Source organism: Petromyzon marinus, chromosome 1, assembly GCF_048934315.1.
Source record: "Petromyzon marinus isolate PM22_M1 ecotype Great Lakes invasive population chromosome 1, UKy_Petmar_22M1.pri1.0, whole genome shotgun sequence".
Lineage (NCBI taxonomy): Eukaryota > Metazoa > Chordata > Hyperoartia > Petromyzontiformes > Petromyzontidae > Petromyzon > Petromyzon marinus.
In genome coordinates, this window is record NC_133667.1 from 33,848,716 (window position 1) to 33,860,339 (window position 11,624).

Genomic DNA, 11,624 nt, shown 5'->3' on the forward strand with positions numbered 1-11,624 from the left:
TTGCAGTCACGAAAGCTTCAAATCTAGAACGGACGAGTTGTCAATATGCCAGACCGGTTTTTATCTCAACCAACTTGCACCACACATTGGTTATCTTATCAACCTTTTTTCCTTCTTCTTCACTTAGTAAATGTATGCGTAAAATCCCTTGAGATGGAATATCTCGTTTGCAAGGGTGTCCACCGTAAAAATGCATGTATGTTGACACCAAGAGAAAATAAAAGTGAATGTTGACATTTGTCACGTCAACTAAACTAGTACAGTACTATGATACCGTATGCTTATTGCAGTACATGTGTAGTGAGTCCAACGGAGTCGCAGATGTTGTCTGAGGAGCAACACTATTTATTCAATAAATCAACATAACGTAACACAACCTACACTTGGGTGTTGAATGTTCATCTAGCCACGCAATGGCAGAACTAGACACGGTTCGCTATCCCGGCCCGGACCACAAGCTGGGTCCCGGACCGCGTGGCTAGAGGCTTCTTTTACCCGACGTGGATCTTCATCACCAGCAACACGAAGAACCCCGAGCCCCTCACGGGGCCCCCGTTATATCGGCCTGGGTAGGGGCTGGCTCCGCCCCTCGCCCCGCCCACCTTCTAGATCTCTCGAGCTCTTTCCCGAAGGCTCCCCGAGAGCTCTTTTAGACCACGTGACCGCCCAGCAGCCCCTGTCCACCAGTGGCCCCCATCCAATATCATCCGGTCACGTGTCGGCAGGTCAACCAGCGTATCATGCCCCAACGTAACCCTGGCTGACTGACGCTCCCTCTCGCTCCCTCACCGGGAGCCCGCACCGCACACTGTACGTGGTGCCTCCGCGCTGACCAGCGCTCACCCAAGCCCTGCTAGGGCTGGTACTACGCCCAGTAAGTGGGCTACACATAATGCCAACACATTATCCGCCGTGGCTTCGTAAGCTCGGCACCACACAGCGACAATCATAGTCACTACACATGTGTAGTGACTATGATTGAGTCACTATGGCGTTGGGCCAGCTACTGAGAGAAGAGTGTAACTGCGTCTTAGAGCCTCTCTCTGTCACCAGAGTACGTATGGCATACGTGAGAGTCTAGGTGAACCCAAGAGGGCACGTGACCTGCAGAGGATAAGGGTGGGGGCCAGAATCCCAGAACCTTCTGGGAAGATCCCGAAAGGGGCGTGGCCGAGGGCAGAGCGAGGCCGAGGGCGGAGCGAGGCCACGCTCAGGAGGATAAAGGGGCAGTCCTGGGAGCGTTCTCGGCTGTCTTCTGGAATCAAACTGACGTGCTACGCTCTTCGGTCGTCACATTCGACATCGTGGGTCAGGCAGTACTTTACTGACCTCACCCGTTTCTATAGTGACCTTGTTGAGGTCTAGCTCCGTGGTAGTTACCACATAGTTATCCCGAGTGTTTATGTAGTTTATGTAGTTACCCTGATGGGGTGTATAATAAACGTGTTGCCTCAAAGTTACAAGTGTCTGACTCCGTGGGACCCACTACACATGTGTAGTGACTTACTTAGAGACGCAATTTCTTGGAGGCAGTTATTTTATTTAACCGACCACCCTTTGCACAATACACACCCTACGCTGATACACACTTATCCCTCTCGTTTATACACAACTCTACGTAAGTTGCGAGCCTATACACAACACTAGCCGTCTGACACTGACGGCGCTGAACTGAGACAGTCAACTACCGTCTTGCAGCGCTATATCAGGTGAAGACGACAGCGACGAGACGACAGCGACGATGGCGACGATCTTCAACAGCAACGACGGGGATCCCACTCCAAACGACAGCCCTGAGCTCCCCTCCCGGGACCGCTCTTATACTGTCGGCGTGGCCTGGCTCCAACCCGGCCACGCCCCCCTTCTGTAACCTACTAGCAGGTTCTCGATGTGCCCCTTCCGTAACCTTTCCCCTACACCCCTCTCTGGTCTATCACGTGCCCTGCTGTCAGTCAGGGCTGCTGCAAGCTGCAGATCCCCTTCCCTGCCAGCAGCCAGCGCTATGCTGCTACGTGACCGATTCTCTGTCACTACATATGTTTGCACTTGACGCATGTGTTTTTGCGTTTAATAGGTACTGTAGAATATTGCAAATATAAATCTCGTTAACCTATTAATCAACAGCCACCTCCGTCCAATGAATATGATAAGAAATGTGAAATTTACACCACTGGCTGAGCCCTGTCAAAAAAAAAAATAGCTTGAAAATTGCGTATTTTTTTACAGGAAGTTAAACAGGAACAGATATATTTTTGGGCATTTTAGAACAAGTTATTGAACATCTTGGTATACTTTTAATGAACACGAAGACATTTGTAGAAACCCGACTGCGAATCTCCACGTTTGTTTCTCAACACTCGACTGTAATAGTTATCGTATACGGCACATAAAATACACTTTCATAATCGTGTATTTGCAAGTAAAGCCACGGATGAAAAATAACGAGTACTCGAATTGTTATTTAAATAGGCGATTAAATGTCAAAACCATTCATTGCATCAGAAATGTCGGAATATATATATAAAAAAGCAGCAGTGAGGTGCGTTGAGGAAGCATTCTCAGCTGCTCAGCTGCTGAACAAAAGCGACAATGGACAGGCGACCTTGCTGCGGGTCTTTAATCGGTAAACAAGTGGCTTTCTAGAGCCTCGTGGTTCGAAAAAAAAATGTCACGGAAATTGCTGGACGCCGATTGGCTCCAAATTTAATAAGGGAAAACCAGAGCATAAAGAGAAGGCAGTGTATAAAGCTCGTCCTCTGCCTTTATTCTCCAAACCCTTGGCTCAATGCACTCTGCGGAGCAAGTGCAAAACAGCAGTGGCAGACAGGGAGTTCACGTCGCCTATATTCTGAGCCTTTTAAATGTTATCCACACGTCAGCGTTAACATCTGCAATTAATTATTCATGCTCTTTTTTGCTCCGGTGAACAACTGGGTAAGTCCGAATCTTTGTTGCCACATACACAAGTGTGATTTGTGCTTTTGTTCGTTTTACTGGGCACGTGTCCATTATTCCACGTTTCCTTCTTGTATTTTAGATGCAATTAAATACTGTATATAATTAATAAATGCAGTATTGCACATTTACACTGCTATGCGTGATTACAAACTAAAATCGTCAACTACGATGTATCCACTGCTGGATGAAGGTCTCTGCAATCCGTCACCATTTCTAGTTCTTGCGATGTAACCACTAATGTTTTTAATTATTGAACCTGGCCCACATTTAACAACTGGCTAGGGGAGCTTGTTACTTGTGCGTGCCTTCCATAAAAAAAGACTGATGAAACGAAACTTAAAGAATTTGATATGCATTAGCATTTTATTAAATGCATCACTCAACCACATAAGCTGGGTTGAGGGGGGGGGGGTATTTCGACTGAATATCAACAAATACCATTATTCTGAGGTTTTTTTTACGTAAAAAACGTTCGATTCGGTGGAATTTAATGCATTCATCCAAGCTCTCACAAACCTAGGCCGAAATGATAAAAAATAGGGGAAAAAAACTAGGACAAAATGGAACGGATACACAAGAAGTTACTACACAAAATGCCAATACTACATTTGATAATACATAATACAATAATACATCAGTCAGCCAAGGAGGTACACTTTCACCAGAGTTGTTCATAGCTTTATTAGATGTCTTTTGAAAAGTTGAATTGGAGAAATAAATGCGTACATGTATACGATATAACAATCTCATGATTTATTCCTGACATGTCCAAAGAACAACAAAAAATCGGACTTTTATTCAGTCAGCACCGTCATATATTTGTATAGCACTTCAATTACGCTTTCAGAAAGGGTCATTTCTTTTTAAGATTAAAGCCACATGGCCTGGGCAGGAATAGCGAAATGGGGGTTTCAAGGCGCTTTCTTCATCTTGTAGTGCTCCTTCGGCAGGCTCCTGAGCCGTTCAGCTGCCTGTGGAAAGATGCAGTATGGGTGGACGTGTGTCAACAAGACTTGAAAGTGTAAGAGTCTTCCACAGGCCACTTGCATTTATGGTCTTTTATGTCAATGGCCATTCATCAGAGATCTTGACATAACTGTATTTCTTGAAAGCGTATATGAGAAATATTGTAGGAGAATAAAAAGATGAACATATTTGACCAATTTTGGATTTTAAGCCAATTTGGACAATTCGCATTGTTAATATTATTATTTAACTAAAAGCAATGTTTGCTCATGATCATGAATGCAATTATATTTTCAGCCTGCTTCAAAGCAATATTGTATTGCAAGCAATAAATATTAGTTTTATGCCAAATTTCACTGACAAATAATTGTAATGCTTGACATGAAGAATAATCATTCTAATATGTCTTGTGCATTCGGTGGTACACAAACCTGCTCAGGAGTGAGATCTCTCTGTGCCTGAGCCAGCATTTCGTATCCAACCATGAACTTGCGGATGGAGGCAGAACGCAGTAGGGGAGGGTAGTAGTGTGCGTGCAGTTGCCAGTGGTCGCAGTTGCCCTCAGTCAGCCACTCTCCCGTCGGTGCCCCTGTCACCACGATTACGGGTTTGAAAAAATATATTTGTCAACCTCGGATGTTGGGTTTGTTACCTGAAATACAATAATTCCTACCTGCTTACAAACACTATCTGTTTTTTCAATAAACATTTGAATATTTGGCCATTAAAAGAAGACCAATAAGATCAATGTAGTATTGTACCTTCAATGACGATGCAAGACAGCTGTACATACACACCACACTGTCCCTAATTCACCACTTGTAAAGGTAACACAAGGCCAGAAAAACGGTTTAATTAGCTCTGTATTGACTCAGAATTTCAAATGTAGATTGAAATGTTTGTTAAAAAGCGTGCTGCTTTGTAAGTGTATACATTCCAAATAAAGTAAAACCATCTCACCATGCCATCCCATTGAGTACGGGAAGGAATTCTCAAAGAGGTTGTCATACTTCGTCAAAAGCCGCTTCATGACTTCTGCCAAACCTTAAAGGCACAAGCAGAAACATCATCAGCCAGGGCATAGATAAAATTGCTTGAATTAAGTGGCATAGGACATTTGTGTCAATGGTGCATGTGCCAAGCCTTACTGTCCCTCTCCGATGCGGTGAGGTCGGTTAAACGCTGGACGTGTCTGCGTGGCAGCAGCAGAGTCTGGAAGGGCCACGTGGCCCAGTATGGCACCACTGCCAGCCAGTCTGAGTTCTCCACCACCACACGCTCCTGTGATGATCCACAGTATTAACAGCTGCAAGGTCGGACCTCTTGTGTGCTATAATATAAGTTTTTGGGTTAGATCGCGTAAATATATAAATGTATTTTACTATAGGTGAGGTTGGCTGTTGGGTGTGGTTGTGTGTTTCCAATCCTGATCTTCATTCAGCAATACCTACAGTGAGGGAAAAACGTATTTAATCCCCTGCTGATTTTGTTCGTTTGCCCACTGAAAAAGAAATGATCAGTCTATAATTTTAATGGTAGGTTTATTTGAACAGTGAGAGACAGAATAACAAAATCCAGAGAAACGCATGTCAAAAATGTTATAAATTGATTTGCATTTTAATGAGGGAAATAAGTATTTGATCCCTCTGCAAAACACGACTTAGTACTTGGTGGCAACACCCTTGTTGGCAATCACAGAGGTCAGACGTTTCTTGTAGTTGGCCACCAGGTTTGCACACATCTCAGGAGGGATTTTGTCCCACTCCTCTTTGCAGATCTTCTCCAAGTCATTAAGGTTTCGAGGCTGACGTTTGGCAACTCGAACCTTCAGCTCCCTCCACAGATTTTCTATGGGATTAAGGTCTGGAGAATGGCTAGGCCACTCCAGGACCTTAATGTGCTTCTTCTTGAGCCACTCCTTTGTTGCCTTGGCCGTGTGTTTTGGGTCATTGTCATGCTGGAATACCCATCCACGACCCACTTTCAATGCCCTGGCTGAGGGAAGGAGGTTCTCACCCAAGATTTGACGGTACATGGCCCCGTCCATCGTCCCTTTGATGCGGTGAAGTTGTCCTGTTCCCTTAGCAGAAAAACACCCCCAAAGCATAATGTTTCCACCTCCATGTTTGACGGTGGGGATGGTGTTCTTGGGGTCATAGGCAGCATTCCTCCTCCTCCAAACACGGCGAGTTGAGTTGATGCCAAAGAGCTCCATTTTGGTCTCATCTGGCCACAACACTTTCACCCAGTTGTCCTCTGAATCATTCAGATGTTCATTGGCAAACTTCAGATGTGCTTTCTTGAGTAAGGGGACCTTGTGGGCGCTGCAGGATTTCAGTCCTTCACGGCGTAGTGTGTTACCAATTTTTTCTTGGTGACTATGGTCCCAGCTGCCTTGAGATCATTGGCAAGATCCTCCCGTGTAGTTCTGGGCTGATTCCTCACCGTTCTCATGATCATTGCAACTCCACGAGGTGAGATCTTGCATGGAGCCCCAGGTCGGGGGAGATTGACAGTTCTTTTGTGTTTCTTCCGTTTGCGAATAATCGCACCAACTGTTGTAACCTTCTCACCAAGCTGCTTGGCAATGGTCTTGTAGCCCATTCCAGCCTTGTGTAGGCCTACAATCTTGTCCCTGACATCCTTGGAGAGCTCTTTGGTCTTGGCCATGGTGGAGAGTTTGGAATCTGATCGATTGATTGCTTCTGTGGACAGGTGTCTTTTATACAGGTAACAAGCTGAGATTAGGAGCACTCCCTTTAAGAGTGTGCTCCTAATCTCTGTATAAAAGACACCTGGGAGCCAGAAATCTTTCTGATTGAGAGGGGGTCAAATACTTATTTCCCTCATTAAAATGCAAATCAATTTACAACATTTTTTACATGCGTTTTTCTGGATTTTTTTGTTATTCTGTCTCTCACTGTTCAAATAAACCTACCATTAAATTATAGACTGATAATTTCTTTGTCAGTGGGCAAACGTACAAAATCAGCAAGGGATCAAATACTTTTTTTCCCTCACTGTATGTGTGTCATGGTATTCTCATAAGACTATAAAAACCAACACGTGTTCTCAAGCCCCAACAAGCATTTGTTTAACTAGATGCGTGTTTCAAAGAACGTTCCAACTTTTCCTGTCCACCCTGGATCTATTTGATCCTAAACATGCCTGTCAAAAACAATATATTTTTTTACATTTACAAAACAGAGCTGTTCATACCTTCTTCTCGGCCTCCATCTGTGCATACTGTAGAAGCATTGGAACTCCGTTGGTATTGTAGTAGGCTTTCTGAGTCCTGTCTGCTATACGTGGCTCATTGGGCAGAAAGGAGCTCGCCCACACCTGCACACCACAGGTTCACTGCAAATTAAGGCATTTGTATCAAAATATTACACATGCCAAGGACTGTTTGGTGACAATTTTAGTGATGCTGATCAACAGCCAGTATCAATAACAAGCAACCATTAATATTAGTCATGCCAGTAATAGGGCCAGAATAATTAAATGTAATCATAATGTACATATTAATGTGATACAGTGATAAACATGAATTTATTAGAAAATTAAATAGCAATGTTTGATACCTGACAATGAGGGTGAGGGTTGGAACATCCCATTACAGCTCCTTTGTTTTCAAAAATCTACAAAAGAAACAAACATTTTACGTTGCTGTTTCTTGAACTAAATTGACAAAGTTAAATTTTATTTTAACATTGTCTGGAAGAACCACGTGGCAGTGCTTACCTGTACCCACTGATATTGCGATCCAAGTTCTGTAACGATGTCTGCCCACTTGTCAATCACTGCGCGGATCTCAGGAATGGACATCAGTGGCAATGTGACATCAGACCACGGGTGGAAGCACATCACCTTACTGTGGAGTTCATTCAGAAGAAATATCACCAATGTTAATTAGTGATCAGTGGCAATTATGGAATTGAAACAGCATGCAGCAGCATGCATCATCCGATGCCAACCCCTAGGGTCACTTCTTAAATAGTCCCCAAAGTAAGCGCCTTTCACATCCACAAGTCTCTATATTAACGGTCGATCTGATGAACCCTCATCCTCACTTTCCACCCATGAGGAACTTGAGCACAGAGAATCTGGTGGGCAGGGTCAACCGAGGGGAACCAAGCCACATGCCCAACGTTTATTTGTGGAGTTTTATTCAACATTGCAACAAACATGATGAGACCAAGCAACGAACGGTATGCTCCATCTCAGCCACACCATGTCCGACAAAGACGAAATCTGGATCTCACGTAGACGGCCAGAGATGGGTGTATAGAGTATGACAAGACGTGCAAAATACTTCGTCTAAAAGAAGGCAAGCAAACAATCTCCCAGTTTGTCTTCGTAGTATTTTAAAACACAAATGTCCAGGGTTGTTTTATGTTGAACTTCTGTCACACTGTACGTAGCCAACTATAAGGGAAAACAAATATTTTATAGGTTGTGCTCAAATTTACCAGTCTTACCAATTGCCTCTGGCAGCCTCTGTCCTAAACAGTGGGTGCTCACTTGGGCCTGTGGAACACAAGGTGTGGTGCAAGCATTAATGGATGTCTCTGCAACATAACATACAGAATGCTGTGCTTAAAATGCTTGATCCTTACCTGGGCTCGGAGCATCAGGCTGCAAGGCTGGGAAATCATTATCAAACGTGAATGTGCCTTCATAATCAGGGTTTACCTGTGAGAATGCAATAATAAAAGCGCACACTTTAAACAATGCAACTTGCACCCATATACATGCCAGTGGGCTATCATTGAGGGATGGTGAACTGTGATGTTTGTGAGCTGAAACACTCATGTGGGTCTGATTCAGACCAGTGGTAGTACATAAAACATATACATGTATCGGCCTTTTCATTAAACTGCTGGATGAGGGCCTGTCCATGCCGTGTTAGTAGTAAGGGTTATATGAACATACATCACACCATTATGGTCAGTGTGCGTTAGTGGGGGGAGCACAGCGGTTTCAGCAATGAGGTACAGCACATTGATTTTTTTCTCTACACTGCCCTCTGCTGCCCACAACCAAGCACTAAAACGAGCCAAAATGACAACACTGAATTGCAATTAGAGGTTAACCTATGCGACAACAACAACAAAACAACAAAGTTCAAACTCTGCAAAACCGCATTTCCATTGGGCAAGTGAAGTGCACCCAGGTGTACTGGGGCCAGGTGGTTCACCTGTCCGAGAGCACGGACGGCGCCCGGGCAGAGTGGGTTTGCCGGGTCCCTGCGTGGCACCTCGCTGTCTGCCACGTGCTCCACCTGACCCTGCCACGGCCGCAGCATGCGGTGCGCGGACACCAAGACCCACTCATCGCGCAGCGGGTTGTAGCGGATATGCTGGTGCTCTGTCACATGCGCACACGCGCAGGCACATGCAAGATCACCAAGTGCTGTTGGCGAGCACTTATTAGGCGAGGCAATTTTTGCTTATGGCTGCAAAGTTTGGTCGTACATGTCATGTATATCGTTTATTGTTAAATTTGAATCAAAGTTCCTATGATCACTGTTACGTTGCTTTTCTAGCTTTATTTTGGTGATTTCGAAAACGTTTTGGATTAGGCATATTTGTTTGTTGTTGTACAGAGTTAGACTGATAACTTTAATCTAAATTGTCTTATGGTTGTTATTGTTTGACTTGCATCCCACTGGGATTTTTTGCACACAGCATTTATATACGGTGCTTTTTCTGGAAGAGTTTGCTGTTTTTTCCTGGATTTTTCTGTTCCGCGTAGTCACTTGAAGATGTTTCTTGTTCATGTTTTTGTTTGTTGCGGTTGCACCCGATTCAAGAGCCGAATGGCTCACAGGGCTATACCAAATAAATGAACTGAACTTGGCAGAGTAGTGTGGTCAGCACCACACCCGGCTGTCTTTGTCTTGCCAGATGTTATTCCACCGATGTTGCTATTCAAGGCTGAATAACATCTAGGAGAGGGTCAGGAGAGTGGCGGATTCCACTTTCCACCGATGTTGTGCTTTAGAGGAAATCAAACCGTTGCTAGGATTGAGGTGTAGACTTATTGAACCACTGCTCCACACACATTTATTCCATGTATTGAAGTAAATCAGAACGTATACAGTATATTTACATAAATCCCCATTGAGACTTAAGGACAATGCAGGATATCCTGCTTTGAGACGTTAGACCAATCATTTTTTTAGAACCCTTTTTGCATAGTGACAGTAACTCGTGTTCTCTATGCCGTAGCTCTTTGCAGTAACGCGAATTGCAATGTTAATCATTGAGCCTCCATGTGATCCCCTAACCACGTTGATTGGTAATGTCGATCGTATAAAGAAGTATTTACGGGCACGCAGGTCACGTGATGTCTTTGTGCTGTCACGTGGAAAGGTCATTCAAAAGAGCTTCTCGGATCAATGAGTTTTAAGTAACACCCCTGGACAAAAATAGTTGTTTATAAATAAAATATTTAATTGCCTCGGTCATTTTGTATTATATGGTACCCCGGGGTACCGCAATAAGGATCAATCATCATACGTTCACACATTACACAGCAAAATACGTTCACGCCCCAAGTAACGACGTTTACAGTCAACTATGATCGTTTACGTGCGTAAGCAATGCAATTCGAACTTAATTAAAAACATTGGTATTCGTCGTAGGGGTTGCAGTACCATAAAACTGTATTGCATGCCGAAATTAACTTTGCTCCCAATAAAATAACAGTCAAGCCGCAGCCTCGCCTTGTTTAGGATGGGTCATTCAAAGTATTAAAATCTACGAACCCTATCTCGTCTAATCAATGGTGTTGATAACGCCACAACACCCCCCTCACACATTTGTCTTATGCTAGATCCCCAAGCTATTGTCAAGTCTACCAGCCGGTGTCTAAGGTATATCCTATGTAGCCTATCGCAGCTGTCGACTTACATCAATAACACGTTAATTACATGTTTGTTTTAATCAATTACAGCACGCAAATAAGACTCAAATCGAGTAGGAAGTGTAGCCAACATAGCGGTCCAGTGCAGTGTCACTTACGAGTGACTTAACTTACCGCAGGGGTCAAATTGGTTACTTGAAGCTGCTTCGGCCATCTGAGAACTAAAGCAAAGCACCAAATATTCGAAATAAAAATTAAAAAGGTAAAAAAAACCCTTAACAGTGAGTGTGAAATAGTCAACCCGTAAAGAGTGCAGTGAAAGCGACACTTGTTCGCCGCTACCACGCGGAACGCCCGCCCGGACTTCCGGGATAGCGTCTCATTGGTCGGTCTCGCGGGGTGGCGGGGGGGTGTTGGTGGTGGTGGGAGGGTGTTGGTGGTGGTGGGAGGGTGTTGGTGGTGGTGGGAGGGTGTTGGTGGTGGTGGGAGGGTGTTGGTGGTGTTGGTGGTGGGGGTGTTGGTGGTGGGGGGGGGGGTGTTGGTGGTGGGGTGTTGGTGTTGGTGGTGGGGGGGGTGTTGGTGGTGGGGGGGGGGTGTTGCTGGTAGTGGGGGGGGGGTGTTGGTGGGTGTTGGTGGTGTTGGTGGTGGGGGGGGGGGTGATGGGGGGTGTTGGTGGTGGTGGGTATTGGTGGTGGGGGGTGTGTTGGTGGTGGTGAGGGGTGTTGTTGTGGGGGAGTGTTGGTTGTGGTGGTGGGTGCCACAGTCATGCCCTCCCTTCTCGATGCTTGTGAAACGTGGATCCCCTCTAATGGAACATCTGCGCCGGTTAG

General features: G+C 44.8%; 1 protein-coding gene across 1 annotated transcript; it reads right to left on the reverse strand.

The window, feature by feature from the left end:
- Positions 1 to 3,624: 3,624 nt before the first annotated feature.
- On the reverse strand, positions 3,625 to 11,185 carry GALT (galactose-1-phosphate uridylyltransferase). The gene is made up of 11 exons (XM_032950172.2): positions 10,969 to 11,185; positions 9,125 to 9,294; positions 8,544 to 8,619; positions 8,406 to 8,454; positions 7,669 to 7,798; positions 7,509 to 7,565; positions 7,144 to 7,266; positions 5,073 to 5,205; positions 4,885 to 4,968; positions 4,356 to 4,513; positions 3,625 to 3,929 (listed from the first exon to the last, which is right to left on the reverse strand). Exons 1-11 carry the CDS (start codon positions 11,006 to 11,008, stop codon positions 3,870 to 3,872), a joined length of 1,080 nt encoding a protein of 359 aa, XP_032806063.1. The 5' UTR covers positions 11,009 to 11,185; the 3' UTR covers positions 3,625 to 3,869.
- Positions 11,186 to 11,624: the final 439 nt, after the last annotated feature.